This window comes from Brachionichthys hirsutus, chromosome 18 (genome assembly GCF_040956055.1).
Source record: "Brachionichthys hirsutus isolate HB-005 chromosome 18, CSIRO-AGI_Bhir_v1, whole genome shotgun sequence".
Lineage (NCBI taxonomy): Eukaryota > Metazoa > Chordata > Actinopteri > Lophiiformes > Brachionichthyidae > Brachionichthys > Brachionichthys hirsutus.
The window spans coordinates 3,999,799-4,014,646 of NC_090914.1; the positions used below are offsets into that span (position 1 = coordinate 3,999,799).

Consider the following 14,848-nt stretch of genomic DNA (forward strand, 5'->3'; position numbering starts at 1 on the left):
AGCTTCTTCACTAAGCACTATTTCAAACATTCATGTTTGAATATCACTGATGGGATGCATATCTTGCGTAGACTTTTGGTTCTGTGTGGGCCTGTATACGCTGCAGCCTGCGTGGGGTTGAGCTTGATTCTTTCACTGAATGATCATTTCAGGCAGGTTATAGTCTCTGGAAAAGTAAATCAAATGAGAAGAAAGAATCTATAACCTTTTGTTCAAGTATAAACCCCTTTTTTGAAAAGTCTCTTTAATATTCATGTTACTTGTATGGTTATTTTTATAATGATGCGAACAGCTTGTTTAATCTCGTCCTGCTAAATGTGATGCAGATTATAGTTTGTGATCTCTCCGGTTCTTTGTTGAAGATGCATTAACATTACTCTCTCTCAGTGAGTGGGGGGGATGGACTCTGTGGTGCAGATATTACAACATTACAGCCGCTATAAAGTGTGATTACATTCTTATTCCGATGGCAACATTATTACGCACAGCTTGTGCTTGCGTGTCCGACTCCTGTCAGAGCTGTGCAGAGAGAAACTGGTTCGAGACGAGGGAGACGGGGAGGGATGGGAAAGAAGGAAAATCCGATCTGGATAACCGCGCAGAGAGTCGAACGGGCAAACTTGACATCTGCTGTTGTGTTCAATCTAAGGATCCGACCGAAGGCGCGCTGTCACTGCGTTATTTGGAAACGCTCGATCCGTCGCGATCATCTTTGATTTTCAAATTAATACGCGCTTTAAACGAAAAGGTGGGCGCCATTCCTGCACTGTATTGTATAACCAGAAAGCTTAACGTGATGCCAATAAGAACATGCATCCCATGTGAGGATACATGCATCATCGACTAGATTTTTTTTTATTATTGTAAAATCAGCCCGCAAAAGCCTCGTTTAACGCAGGAGCGTCAGAATGCGTCGCGCGTAAAGGCGAACGGACTCCAGTCCGGATTTTCTATGTGAGGCGGCGCCCGAGCCCTGGAGGTGGATACGCTGGTACAGCCCGCTCTCTCTAATGCCATGCTGGGCCACAAGGGCTCCGGGAGACGCTGCTACACATCGCCGAGAACCGGGATGGAGGAGAGGCGGAGGGCGGAAGAGAACAAAAAAAAAAAGTTTCCTTTAAACCTGGCGGAGAAACTTTCAACATGAAGCCTCACTAGCGCTGCGCGTTGTTCCTCCGAGTCTATTCCCACCTCCCAGCTTGTGTTTCTCTTTACCTCCTGTTTATTATTTTTCCCCGTGCGCACGGCTGGTCGGAACTGTCACTGCGCGCTGAGATGTTGGAGTGACCATGGCAGCGCAAGTTGCATCGGCTCCGAGCAGAACTAACAACAAGAATAAGAAATTGTCCAGCGGTTTGGGACCGGAGCTCAATTCGGGGAAATCCGGCGGAGGAGGAGGAGGAGGAGGAGGGACCGTGCAGCGGACCGGACCGATGCTGGGCGCCGGAGATGGGACTCTGAATAATGTAGACCTTCACCGCCGGAACGATCTCAGCATGGTTCATTCAACTTCCACGGCTCGTCACGTTCCGGACGGCCACGACAAGGATGGGAATAATCTCACGAACGCCCCGACTAAACCGACCGCGTCCTCCATAGAAACGGGTCTGATCGCGAACCACAAGCTGAAATGTGTGGGGGGCGGAGAACCCCCCCGGTCTCAGCCGCCGCCGCAATTCGGCCAATTTGCGCCACATCAGCAGCGGCAGACTCCAAGTAACAACGGCACCGATAACAACGGCCAGGGCCCCCGCGAGGACAGGGGTATGGATCACCGGCACCGCGGCGGCGAAGAGAACCTGCTGGGCGCGCAGGAGGAGCCGCAGCGGCAGCGCGCGTCAGGAAAAGGTGATCTCACCTGTAAGCCCGCGGAGAGGCCGGTGGGTGCCAGGTACGAGCACAGCAACTTGGGTAACAACTCTGAGTTCAATAACAACTATTACGCGCCGAGGCCCTGTTACGAGCAACATGGCGGACAGCAGCAGCAGCAGCAGCAGCAGCAGCAAAGCACCGGGGTTGGAATTACGCACGCATCGGCCCACAACAGCATGGAGAACGCTCACGAAGCTGGGTACCACAACAACCAGTACGCGCAGTACCCGGCGTACCGGGCGGGGTACGGCGGCGGGGCCTACGGGGTGATGAGCCCCTCCGGATGCCGGCAACCTGGGGACATGATGATGGGCAACAGCAAGCCCCCGCTGGGCGGCTCCGCGGGGGGCTTTCAGAGGTTTCCGGGACAAGCGCCTCCTCCTCATCATCATCATCATCAGCATCCCTCGGGCGCCACCCCGACCCTCAACCAGCTGCTGACGTCCCCCAGCCCGATGATGCGGGGGTATGGCGGTGCGTATCAAGACTACAGCGGCCCCGCGGCGCAGCAGCAAGGCGGCTCGGGCTTGGGCAAAGACGTGGGGCCCCAATATGGGGCCACCTCGGCCCACGGCTGGGGGGGACAGCAAAGGAACCTGCACCCTCACGCGATGAGCCCAGGCAGCGGGGGACAAGGCCTCGGAAGGTCGCAGGTAAGTTTGGAAAACTTCTCAGCCAGCGCACCTGCGTGCGTGACGCGCGCCACGGAGGCGCGCCAGGTGTTGACTAAATGTGACGTTCATGGGTTATAGAAAACGCACACATGATATAATCTTAGGGATTATAGGATGTTATTATGCTGACGAGAAGTCAATACGTGTGAGTGAATGTGACTTTTGTGAACGTTTAAAATGTTACACTAACACGTATTTATCTAAATAAAACCAGCTTTATACTTATAAAATAAGCTTTATTGGGTATTTGCATATGACAATAATTGGCTGTGTTTCTGTCTCGCATCTCTGGAGGTCATATTCTATTTATGGTGTCCTTAAAATGCATTTTTTTTTTGTTTGTTTCGGATTAACGATTTAAAAAAGAAAAATATCAAAAATATAATTTAAAAAAAAAGAAAATAGTTGTGTATAAATTCACCTCCCTGCTGACGCGGTGTCGGACGCGTCGCGAAACGCCCTGTTTAGAGGACGTTGTGTTCGCTGCTCTCTCGTCGAATAAAATATGCTGTAAAAAATAAAATAAAAGGCTGATTATGAACTCCAGTGTTCCATAATATTAATAATGTCTTCGCGAGGCACTGGATCGATACATCCGGTGGACACCGTGGCTGTGCGTCGCCTGTCGGTGTCTCTCTTTCTCGGATCCGCCTCTGCGCGTCCCGTTTATTCCCGTGCTGCCCTTTTTAAAGAATTTAAATCGTGCAGGTAAACCCGCTGAACGCTCTCTGTACACCACAGTTGACACCCAGTCTGCCATCTGATTGGGTGCCTGTGCCCTGATGTGCAGACTGCACATAAAAAAAAAAAATATCTGCCAGCATCCCAGGGCACGGTGCTGGTGTGATGCTACGTTCGCGTCCTGTGGGAATAATCCAGATTTGGAGGCTGTCCAACCTAATCAGTGCAGTTTTTTTTAGTCTAGGTTGCTTCTGATATTTATGCTCATAATTCTTCCACAGTGAACACTCTGTAGTGTCAGCCCAGAATAATAAAGACTGCAGATCATGTTTTCACCTACAGTGAGAAATAATTTAGAAATAATATTTACCTGCTTTTTATCTTATATTTATTAAAAAAAAACCCAGAAATTTCCTCTAGATTTAGGACATTTGATGTTAATTCTCAAAACTGAAAAATTCTTGTTTACAATAAGATGATTTCTGTGAATGCATTGCTTTTACAGCTGAGAGAGTGAAGGAAATGTTCCTAATCAAAGTACCCCTGCCCCTGATTGGGGGGACAGCATCAAGCATCGCTGGGGTACCCTCAGATGTTATGGTCTAGCAGGCGGATCTACAGCCATGGGGAGGGAGTATAGATGCCAGTTCAAGGGTATCCCACAAATCAACACGGTGCACCTCCAGAAGAGTCTAAACATGAATGCACTAAATTATTCGCACTGCTGGATGGCACATCTGGACAACTGGGGGGCAAGGCAGTTGTGCATATAGCTTGTACTGTCTGCCTCTTACAAAAACAAATGCAGTTCATTAGCCTACATTGCTTCAATCAAAGGCAATTTGCATTGGATGCTGGGGAAATTAAATGGAAGTGTTAGCGTGGGCGGGCTTCTGGTATCAATCAAAGACCCTTATTCTATACTACGAATGTAAAATTTTTTAACGAAGACAATCCCAACAAACCAGTCCCCCAAACATATCCTACATTTAAATATGACAATGCAAATGTTTTTTTTATTTCCTTTCATTTTTTTTTGCGGTTAAGGAGGGAAGGGTATGTGCTATATCCTGTATTTCCTTGACTCTATTTCAGCCGAGCTATATTCACGCTACAGAAACTCCATGTTTAATTCATATTTGGAGTGCTGGCACTGCTCTCCCGCGCGGTGACAGGCTGCGTGAGGAAGGCGAGCAGCGTAGTGCATAATGCTGCCTCCAAATTGGCCCCATGATATGACTGTGCTTCACTTCAGAGTGCGTTTGGTTGGAGCATGCCTCTGTCACCTGTTGGCACAGTTTGCCCTCTTTCAAATTCAATTTCCCTCCCCGCTGCCTCTCTTCAAGAGCGAGTTGTGAGTGAAATAAGTGCACCTCGTTTACACCATGCACACACTAATTCAACGTGCACACACACACACATCAGACTGACATCCGTTTTTTGAGGTGTGTGTGTTGAGGGGTCTCTCAGCAAAATGACATCCTTGTTTTTTATATAATTCTTTTTTATTACCTGCCTTTTTATGGCCTATTTGGTTGCAGATAAACTGAGAGACATCCCACCTGTGTCTGTGTGTGTGTGTTCATTTTGATCTGCACGTCGGCTCCTTTAACTCCAGACTTTCCCTGCTCGATGTGTGTTTTTCCTCCGTAGCTGTAATATAAGAGCATATATGTGATCCTAATGATTAAAATCCTAAATTAATTTTCCATCTCAACCTGTATCTTGTATGTGTAACAAGGATTTGTCTGTTATCCACTAATCAGAACACACACACACAGGGAGAGAGAACAATAAAACTAATCAAGAGAAAATAATGAGGCTGGCATGTTGGAAATATTGTTGTTGCTTTGATAATTATAGAATCAATTCATTTAAAAATCTGACATCATGTAGCAGAAAAATGGTTATCTGCCGTTCCCACTAATTCATCAACATCATGCTCACTGTTTTTGCTTTTGTAACTTCAGGATTGAAATCACAGCTCAGGAGCTGCACGTATATCGGAGACGAAAAGCCAAAGCCATCCCTGGTAATGGGCTTACCTTGAAATGATTCGTGCTCTGCAGTGCTCTCCAGTGCATACTGTTTACATTTCTCTCTTATGAATTATTAGTGTGATACGAACGAAGACTTTATAATGGGAGCGATGCATCAATGTCACATTGTATTATGCGGCTATCTCAGGGAGCCCCGTGCATAGTGATGGGCCCGACGGTGGCTTCTGGAATTTAATTTATGGTGCATGTCCTGAGTCTGACGGACAGCCCACGGGGTCCGGTCAGGAATTGGGTGCACAGGTGTGTGTGTGTGTGTTTGTGTTTCTTTTTATTTAGGTGTGTGCTTAGATTAGTGCGTCCTTGAGCGTGTGTCTCCTGTCTCATACTGTGTGTGTGTGTGTGTGCACGCAGGAGAAGGCCAAAGCCCCTTTTGTCAGTCCAACGTCAGCCCCACCCTTCCCTCGGTACCTGTCTCTCTGCCCCCCCCCCTCCCGTCAGACGTTTGTTTACTTTGTGTTGTTTACGTCGCTGCCTCGGCCAGCCAGTGCAGCGCTGATTAGCGACACTAGAGTGCAATTTTAATTTGCTCTGTTGCATCCGATAAGGGCCCCGTGCAGCGTGTTTCATCTCCTCTGGATGAAACGCAGCTTGCTGGTAATGAGCAGTCACGGGTTATCCATGGTCTGCATGCGGTTTCCACGAAACGGCAAGTAATTTAGATTTTTAAAAACAATGCAAATAAAACAAAAACAGCTGTCCGGTTTAATCCCCGGATATAAACTCACATATTATTGGCTAGATAATAAAATTGTTGTTGTATTTTTTTTTGGGGGGGGGGGGGGGGGCGTTCAGACATGACAACCTCTGGAGTCAAAGGTCTTCGGTACAAACACTACGATATAGGATTTAGTTACTGCAGGAGGTGCTTTAGTTTAAAATCCGCCTTCACCAAGCTCCGTCTGGCACAAACGTACAAATTTAATTGTCCATCAGGGAGAATCGGGCTTTTCTGTGTGGGCCAAGTCGTCCAAGGATATTCTGATTGGAACTAATAATATTTTTATTTAATTTCTCAACTTTATTTGCTTTGCATCAGCAGCAGTGTAAATATACAGCATCACCAGGCCGGATGTTCCCCTGCATCACCCTGGTAACAAGAATGCATCACATACCTGTTGCTGCTGTATTTGACTTGTGAAAATACAGGACAAGTTAAATTAATTTACAAGATGTGTCATTTCTAAAGAGATAAACATAATATTCTAATAATGCAGATCATTATTGGCGTGTGGTATTTAGAGTGTGTGGATCTTATTACATAATAATAGTGGACGGTACGCAGAATGTATTTCAAGAGAAAATACAAATGGTCTAAGTAGGAAAAATGTCAACAGTAACCGATTGAAAAATAACAATAATGAAAATAAAGAAATATAAACCTAAAAAAACTGTTAGAAATGTCACAGCCAGTTAAAATCCTCCCCCTGTGGGCCGACATCCTGGTGAATGACGCGGGGAGGGAGAAGGATTTATGAGCCGTTAGACCCTCAAACAGTATTATTGGGTTTCCTACGGGTGTGTGTGTGTGTGTGTGTTGCTGCCTGGCATCCCCTCCCACCCCCAACCTGACCTTCGCATATGCTAATTAGCCACGTGGAGCTGCAGGGGGAAAAAAATGGCCCCCTTCCCCCCCACCACACCCCAGAGAGGAGTAATTCATTCTTTCTTTCTTCCTTTCTTGCTCTCAGCAGCGAGCTAAATCTCCCTCGGGGGGGGCCGGCAGTTGGTTCAGAGGTATTTAGACAGCCAACATATCCTATTGAATATTTATACACTGTACCCAGCAGATGTGTGACCCACTACTGGAGCCACGTTCTGCTTACAATAGCTGCTCCCCCCCCCACCTCCCATGTTTGAGCTCTGGACAGCAGAAGAAGTAGGAAACGTGCACGTCGGTCCTTCAAGGAGTCAGCATGTTCGTGATTGCAGGAGTTAATGCAATGAAATCAGACACTTCATGTCCTCTTTATGTTTGAGATGGTCTGATAGTGGTTAACGGAGAAAAGGACAAGTGGGAGATGATGATCCTGGAAGCTTTTTTTTTTTTTTTATACTGTAAGAATGTGGAAAACCTTTAGTGCAAGTCTTATTTCAATTTTATTTTTTAAGTCAGTTTTTCTTTTAACAGTATTACACACTACTTGTTTGGTTTTCATGCAGTAGGAAGCTAGCATGTTCTTCCTCATGTGCCGAACACGTTGCAAAGAAGAATCCTTTAAGTTTGTGCTTCCGCACGACTTCCTGTGTGGACAGCCATCCTTTCCTTCATCCATCGCTTTGCACGTCAAAGCCCCCCCCCCCCCTCTCTGCTCTGCTCTCCACATGGTGAGCCGTTCACTCCAGGCCCACATCTCTCTCTCTGTGTTTGGCTTGAGTTGATCCTAATCAGCGTTGGCACAGTGGGGACCGTGTGCTCAGCTGAAGAAGAAAAAACAAGAATCGCATCCAGCAAGGCGCTGACTGTCGTTTGAGAAGCGCAGAGAGACAAAAATAGAAAAATGATGGGACACAGATGCTCCGAGTTTCTCTTGATGACTTTTGTCTTTGACTTCGCGGTTGTTCGTTTTCTCTCTAAGAGCTTTTTTATTACCGGTACTTGCACACACACACACACACACACACATATTCCTTGTCCACTTCTTCATACTCCTCTGCATGTAACGGGTCATAATCACTTTCTGTTTTCTCCATTAGACGACAAACGTTATGTTATATTTCTGCAAAATGTTCATTTCTCCAGAGGACATCATACTACCGGTATTTAAAATAACAGGTGTTTGCTGTTAATAGTTAATCTGTGTGTGTGTGTGTGTGTGTGTGTGTGTGTCTTTTCCTACTCGATGAACATCCATAGTTACTGTTGGCTAAACAGGCAAAGGTTACTGTAATGTCAGCGACACGCCGGAGGGGAGTGTGGAATACCACATTAACATAATCCATAGACGACTGTCCCATGCAGACCTCGCCTTGTGCCGGTCCAGCTCGCCTCCTCTACGCTGCACAAGGCTGAGGAAGTAACTACAACATGGGTCACATGCACATTGTTGTCTGACTCTAGGCATCTTATAATTTAGTGGGGCGGGGACTGGAGTTGGGAGCGTTCTTTGGAATCGCACTAAAAGACGATGTGGGGCTGTATTTATTTTCCGGATGTGAAGATGTGGGTTAAATGTTCTAAACTCCAGACACCCTTCAGGTTGGGGATTCTAGAATTGTTTTCTGAGGCCTTTTTAGCATCCAAGTATGTGCAGGTTTTTTGCAGGGTTTGTTTGTATTTGTTTGTTTTCAGAAGTAATTTTCCTTCTTTCAGGAAACAACTGCTGCAGAAATGAATTCAAAACAGCCTCTAATATTTAAAAAGCATCCAGCCTTAATGAGATGCTCTATGGTGGCTAATGCTGCCCTCTCACCCGCTGGGGCTGGAGTCTGCGCCGACAGTCGGAATGATTGTTTTGATAATTATGTGGGCATAAGCTGGCGAGGAGGCTCTAACTGCATTTTGGAAGAACACATTTGTATATTTGCAGCTTGTTGTGACTGTGTGCATCTGCTTTCAGCGTTTCCTCTCTTGCATAACCGTTATTTTTAATTAGCCGGTCTTTTGGAAATTCCCTGTGTGTGTGTTGTGGTTTCTGTTGGACAATGCAGACTTCCCGCCCCCCCAGCTACCAGACGTTTCTCAACTTTGTTTTTTTTCCTTTTACTCAGTGGGTCATATTCCAAAGAGTTGAGTCAAGCGTGGCAAAGTCTGCAAATTCAGATTTTGTCCTCTGTATTTTAAAGCATAAACAACATCTGCATATCTCTCTCTCTCTTTTATTCCCTCCACTTGTTTCCAAGTCTCTATCTCTCTCTCTCTGTCTTTGGGTGCTAGTTGTAGGTGACCTTGCCGGGTGACTAGAGTGCCTTCTCATTAAGCGGTAAAGATGAATGGTTCCATTATAGTGGGGCGGGGGGGTGGAAAAAAAAAGCCGAGCCAATTAGTGGTAATTAACAGCAGCGAGGGCGAGGCACTCTGGAGGGCGCCCTGACCCAGACTCTGGATGGGGGGCAGAGGGGAGGCATACATGAGTGGAATGGTGTGTATTAGGGGAATCTGTGTGTGAGTTGCGAGAGGTGATTATAGGTGCGTATTCTCTGTATGTGGGAGGGAAGCTATTATAGTGATCAATATGTGAGGATTTATGCACTGGGTTTGAGTGTGTTCATGTGTAAATATGAGTAATACATCCCTGGAATTATGTTTCTACGTATCTATGAAGGTGTGTGAGGGTGTTTGTGGGGTGTCAGTGTGTATCCATGAACTCATTCTGAGCTGACAGATGTGAAACTCACCTGGGCAGAATGTTTGAGCTTTTAAAGGTGATGGTGATCAACAGCCGCAGCTCTTCTATTTGACCTTTGACCCCCACCCCCCCACCCCGGTACGATGCCGCGCGCCCCCTCCTCCCCGCAGCCCGTCGGCGTGGCGAGGGAGCTCGTTAGGCGAGAGTCTGAGAATTAAAGGCCCTGAAATGCCAAGCCAATATTCCATCAGCGCTAATGAACATTTCGTGATGATGTTTGTTCTTAATTGGGGATATACGGTATTATTTATTTTTGTGCTGAGCTGCAGTATTTTAGCATTTCGGCATCAAGGAGAAACTCAAGGTTGTTCGCTGAGAGTCTCCCCCCCCGACTCTCCCCCCCCGACTCTCTTCCTCAGCCGCTGCACTTGATTTATTCACCCTGCCTATCTCCCCGGTTTTGTTTATCAGTTCTTGGGCGAAATTGTCACATCCGTGTTTTCCTTTGGGTGCCAGATGCACTCGTGGGCGTGCTCCAGAAGTGATTGGTGTGTTTGTGTTCGTAATGGTATTGGAGAGTCTAAGCGGTATAGACAGTGCCCGGTCCTGTGTCCAGATCGGAACGTCTGGCCTGTCAATAAAGCAATGTTCAATATACCGGGAAGGAAGGTTGTGCTGTTGCTTTAACAGACATGCTAGAATTGGCAGTTGGAGAGAGAGAGAGAGAGAGCTTTTGTGGAGGCTGAAGAATTTTTAAGATATTCTGTAAAGTGCTGCCAAAGTGCTTCTTTCAGGGCCCCTGAAATTGCAATGCCTGGTAAATGGATGGTTTGAGGAGTATACAATGTATTAGAAGTCAATTGTGCATGGGAGGGCCTATTTCCCATCGTGTGTGTGTGTGTGTGTGATTGTTGCATCCATGGCTTCATGGCACACACACATCCAAGCTGTACAAGCCCTCGCTCCCTCTATTCTCCTGTTGCTTGGGCGCTCTATCAGGTTTGCAGGTATGGCGGTGGTGATGGGGGAGGCTCCACTGCGGGCTGTGAAGTACACCAGAAACCATTACCCATAATGACCTCTTTCCCCTCACCATGCATATCATTCCCATTTCCTCCTCTGACATTTATTTTATGACTGCTTACATATCAAATATTTAAATAAACAGAATCGGGGGGGGGGGGGGGGGGCGCTTTGGCTGAGGTTTGCCTGGGGGGGGGGACGGGGTGACGGAGAGTGCTGAGATGGAGGAGGGAAAGAGGGGATGGATGATGACATTCATTTCTGAAATGAGCTGAGAGGGAAAAAAAGATGGGAGCAAAGGCAGCAGCAGAGGAGAAGGAGGAGAGAAAATTCTGTGCTTGGCTCCAATCAAAGTGGGTGGAGCAGGATGGCGTGTTTTTTAGCTCACGCCTGGCTGCAGCGGTGACGGACGGTTGTGTGTGTGTGTGTGTGCGGCTGTCTGGGTGTGTGCTCGTGTGAGGTTGCACATTGTCGTGGGGCTCATCAGTCAGCATTTCCTGGGGACGTGGGAGGACCGCGGGGGGGGAGGGGGGGGGAGGCCCTCGCGGTTTGCAAAAATGGGTCCTGACGCGACGCCATTTGTGTGTCTACCAACAAGGAGATCAGAACATGACGGCGGGTAACAAAGGAAAAGAATAACCGCTAATGCAGCAAGCTAGGAAAGGCATCGAGGACATAGGGAGGGAGGGAAGATGAGGAGGAAGATTTATCTCCTTTTCCTCTAGAGAGGAAGATGGAGAGAAGGCGGGTGGAGAGAATAAAGGAGATCAAGTGAGAAAGAAAGGTGTAGAGATTTATATGTGGAAAGACGGAGTCGTCCCGGGGTGCGGACGGCCAAGTCTCGTGTTTCCTGGCGTCAGTGGGAGGCCCATTACTGTCAGGCTAATCTTAAAATAATTAATTGCGAAGTTGACGCTTTTTAAAGAGTATTGTAATTGAATCCTAAATTAGGTTTGGGAAAGGGGACACGTCTTGGTTTGCTGCAAGTCTGTTCCCATTCTCCAGTTAGACACACACACACACACACACACACTCACGCACACACACACGCAGCACGCAGGCTGGAAGAAGGGAAAAGAAGACAACAGGCGAAGGAAAATGCTAATGAAATGCATATTTGGGGAGAAAGGGGCCATCTATAATTTAGCTGTGCTCTTTGAATGTGAATGATGTGTGTGCAAGCGCTGTGATTTATTTTTGTGATGCAGAGGGATAATTCTGTCAGAGTAGGCTTTTATTCTTGTAAACAAATGTGGGGAAAAGAGCAGAATAAAAGTGGAGTAATAAAGTAAACAGAATGCATGAATACATTTAGCTGCCGGCATGAACCATTTGCATAAGGGACGGAGGGGTTTGATGAAAGCGAGATGACGGCTATAAGAGCGCTGATGAAAGTTTGCGCCGACCTCCGTTCTGCTAGTTTCTGTCACTTTTCTTGTTTAATTGTCGTGTGATTTGTTAGCATGGATTAGCAGTCCGTATTTTTCTTCCTTCTTCCCACCCTCCCACACGAAGGCAGGGCTTAGCCCTTGCAGACAGAATGCGCACACCCAACGTGCACCTTGTAACCCCTCCTCCGAGGCCCTTCTTTGCCAGGCTCGGTTAAAACGGGTGCATTAATGTGCTAAAATTTTACAAATTGCTGCCCACATGCATCCTCTAGAATGACCCCCTAGAAAACTACAGGCTATAGAACTTTCTGGATCAAAAGAGAAAGGGTCTGCCCTCCATTAACCGCGGCCCTGCTCCATAATTCTAGCGGGAGCCGGTGAAGAAAGATGGCATGGGTTGGGGAGGTCGGGGAGATGGTTCTGCAAGGCAATAATGGAAAATAAGTGGTCAACATATGCCTTCTGTAAAGAGGATACAGACGCCGGCCACAAGGCAGGAGAGTTCAAGATTCTGTAATGACTAGTGGGTCGGATCCGGCCAGAGATTCTGTTTTCTGGATGTGATGGATTATTGTTACTACACTCGTTTTCCGTTTGTGTTTAAAAAAACCACTGGCATGATAGCTTTTCCATCTTATGACAGATAAGAGCCGCCCATAAGTTCTTAATAGTTGCGATCGTTTACAAACATTTTTTCATTTGTAATAAATTTAACTACAATTGTGTTTGATTTTGCTCCATGTCCACACAGAGATTGGCCTACAGACTAAATAGATACATACCATAATGGAAGTTGCAGTTATTCAAATGGCATGAAATGTTTTCTGCCACGCTGGCTCGATCTCGCATCCACCAAACCCACGGGAACCAGGCCAACCGCTCCCATCAACCTGTTGGCCCTTGCCCCATTCACCTCGGAGCCGGGCCGTGCACTTCGGGTTCAGCATTAACGTCATCTGGATTGCAGTCCTTGTCAAATTGAAATACAATGAAATTCTTCAGCCGTGGAACAAGACTCTGGCTGCATATATATATATATATATATATGAATGTTTGTCATATATATATGTTTGTCATCTATATATATATATATATATATATATGACAAACATTTATCATGCTGCTTTCCAAATGTTTGAAACCTATTCAACTCCTATTTGGTCCAGATCTGACGGCTATAAACTGGGCTCCGAACATCCCATTATCTCCTGGCTGACTGGGACGAGCAGCAGCAGCAGCGCCGAGGACAATATTGTGGTCTATCTCAGCACGGCTGACTCTTCTGTCTCTGTGATCCCTCTATCAATAAGGCGCACAGGCCCCGTCAGAAGGCCTGCCAACTGTCTGGATGTCCACGCAGCCTGCTCTCCCACGCAACATCTGGACACATATGGGCGCGCACGACTCGCACACGTTTTTACTGATGCAGGCCTCTGCACACATCGCGCACAGCACGCATATTGTTTGCAGGATCACTTTTATCCTTAGCCATGGTATGTAAAAATCAAATATGAATCTGCCATGTGGCTGAATTTATGCAATAAATACTCACACGGAGACGTGCACGAGTTGTTTTGTGGAATTGGGTTTGTGGTCAAAATGTGCAGATTTGAAGCCAAGAGATATGTTGCTTCTCCTGGGAAATAATGTCCACGGCTTTATATTTCTGGCCTCTCATAAAACCTGAGTATAAACTGGTCAGAGTTCGGTGTGAAAACAGTTTGCGATCAGGTTTCTCCTTCTGCTTGTAGCCCAGTGTTCTCTGGCTTGTAGCCTGCATGCACTGTTACAAAGTGCTGACTCGAGGAACAACAAAATGTAGCTTTGTTTTTAGTTCTTTCATTTTCTTCTTTCACGAGCAGATACAAATTCTGATTCCTTTCACGGCAGACATCGCTCAATTCTCTCAGTCATATGCTATTCATGTGGTCTGGGAAACGCCGTTCCACCACAAACATTGCTGCCCTGGAGCTCAGTGATAATGGAAGTGAGCTGGGGGAGTTAAGTGCGAGTCAGAGGTGTGTGTGTGTGTGTGTGTGTGTGTGTGCACAGTCAGACCATGCATCAAGGCTCCCACAGGCCTGGGGCCTTTCATCGATCGTCTCAACTCCCCCCCCCCCCCACACACACACCTCATGTTCCCAGCCAACTCTTGTGATTGATTCCCAGTCAGAGCCCTAGAGATGGGAGTCCTGGCCCCGGCTCACACAGCCTGGGGCCTCCCACAGGGTGACCTGAAGGGGCTGCGAGGTGAGGAAAGGCAATTTCCAGGGCTCCTGACCCAGGTCGAGAAGCCTATTTCTGGGGACGCCTTCACAGCGGGCCGAAGGATGGGGGGGGCTCACATTCATTACAGGAGAAAATTAAGGCCACGTCTGCTGCTGCTGTGACCGTTATATTGAGGTGTCGTGGGTGGGGGCGGTGGTGGACCTCGTATTTGAGTGTATGACCACAAAAGGTGAAAAGGTTAAGAGATAGTGTTGAGTCTGGGGTCGGGAGGGGGACGGTACCTTAACATGTCTCACACACACTCTTCTGTTACTGCGGAAAGCTGGAATGAATTTTCTGACTCCACATGGACTGTTCAAGCCTCCGACATGCTGCGTTCCCACAGACACTGAACGTCTCTTCAGCCAAACGCGTGAACCGACCTCTCTCTGCATCGCTTTATCATTTCAAAGTGACATAAAGTAAAGCGGACCAGGAAAAACATTATATGAAAACCAATATGTTTTTTATGTTTTTTTCTAATTATCTGTGCCGATTTCCCGCTGAGCTATCAAACGCGGGGGTGGCGGGGGGGGGGGGGGGGGGGCTCACGTGTCACGCCGAGTCCTATAATGAAATCAATCTGCTCCAAA

The 14,848-nt window shown here is 47.1% G+C and overlaps 1 protein-coding gene across 1 annotated transcript in view; it reads left to right on the forward strand.

Moving 5' to 3' along the window:
• Window positions 1-1,248: 1,248 nt before the first annotated feature.
• arid1b (AT-rich interactive domain 1B) overlaps window positions 1,249-14,848 on the forward strand; it is a 133,430-nt gene continuing 119,830 nt past the window's right edge. The window contains exon 1 of the mRNA XM_068752058.1: window positions 1,249-2,525. Coding sequence (XP_068608159.1) covers window positions 1,290-2,525 — 1,236 coding nt within the window. The 5' untranslated portion in view covers window positions 1,249-1,289. The remainder of the gene's footprint in view (window positions 2,526-14,848) is intronic.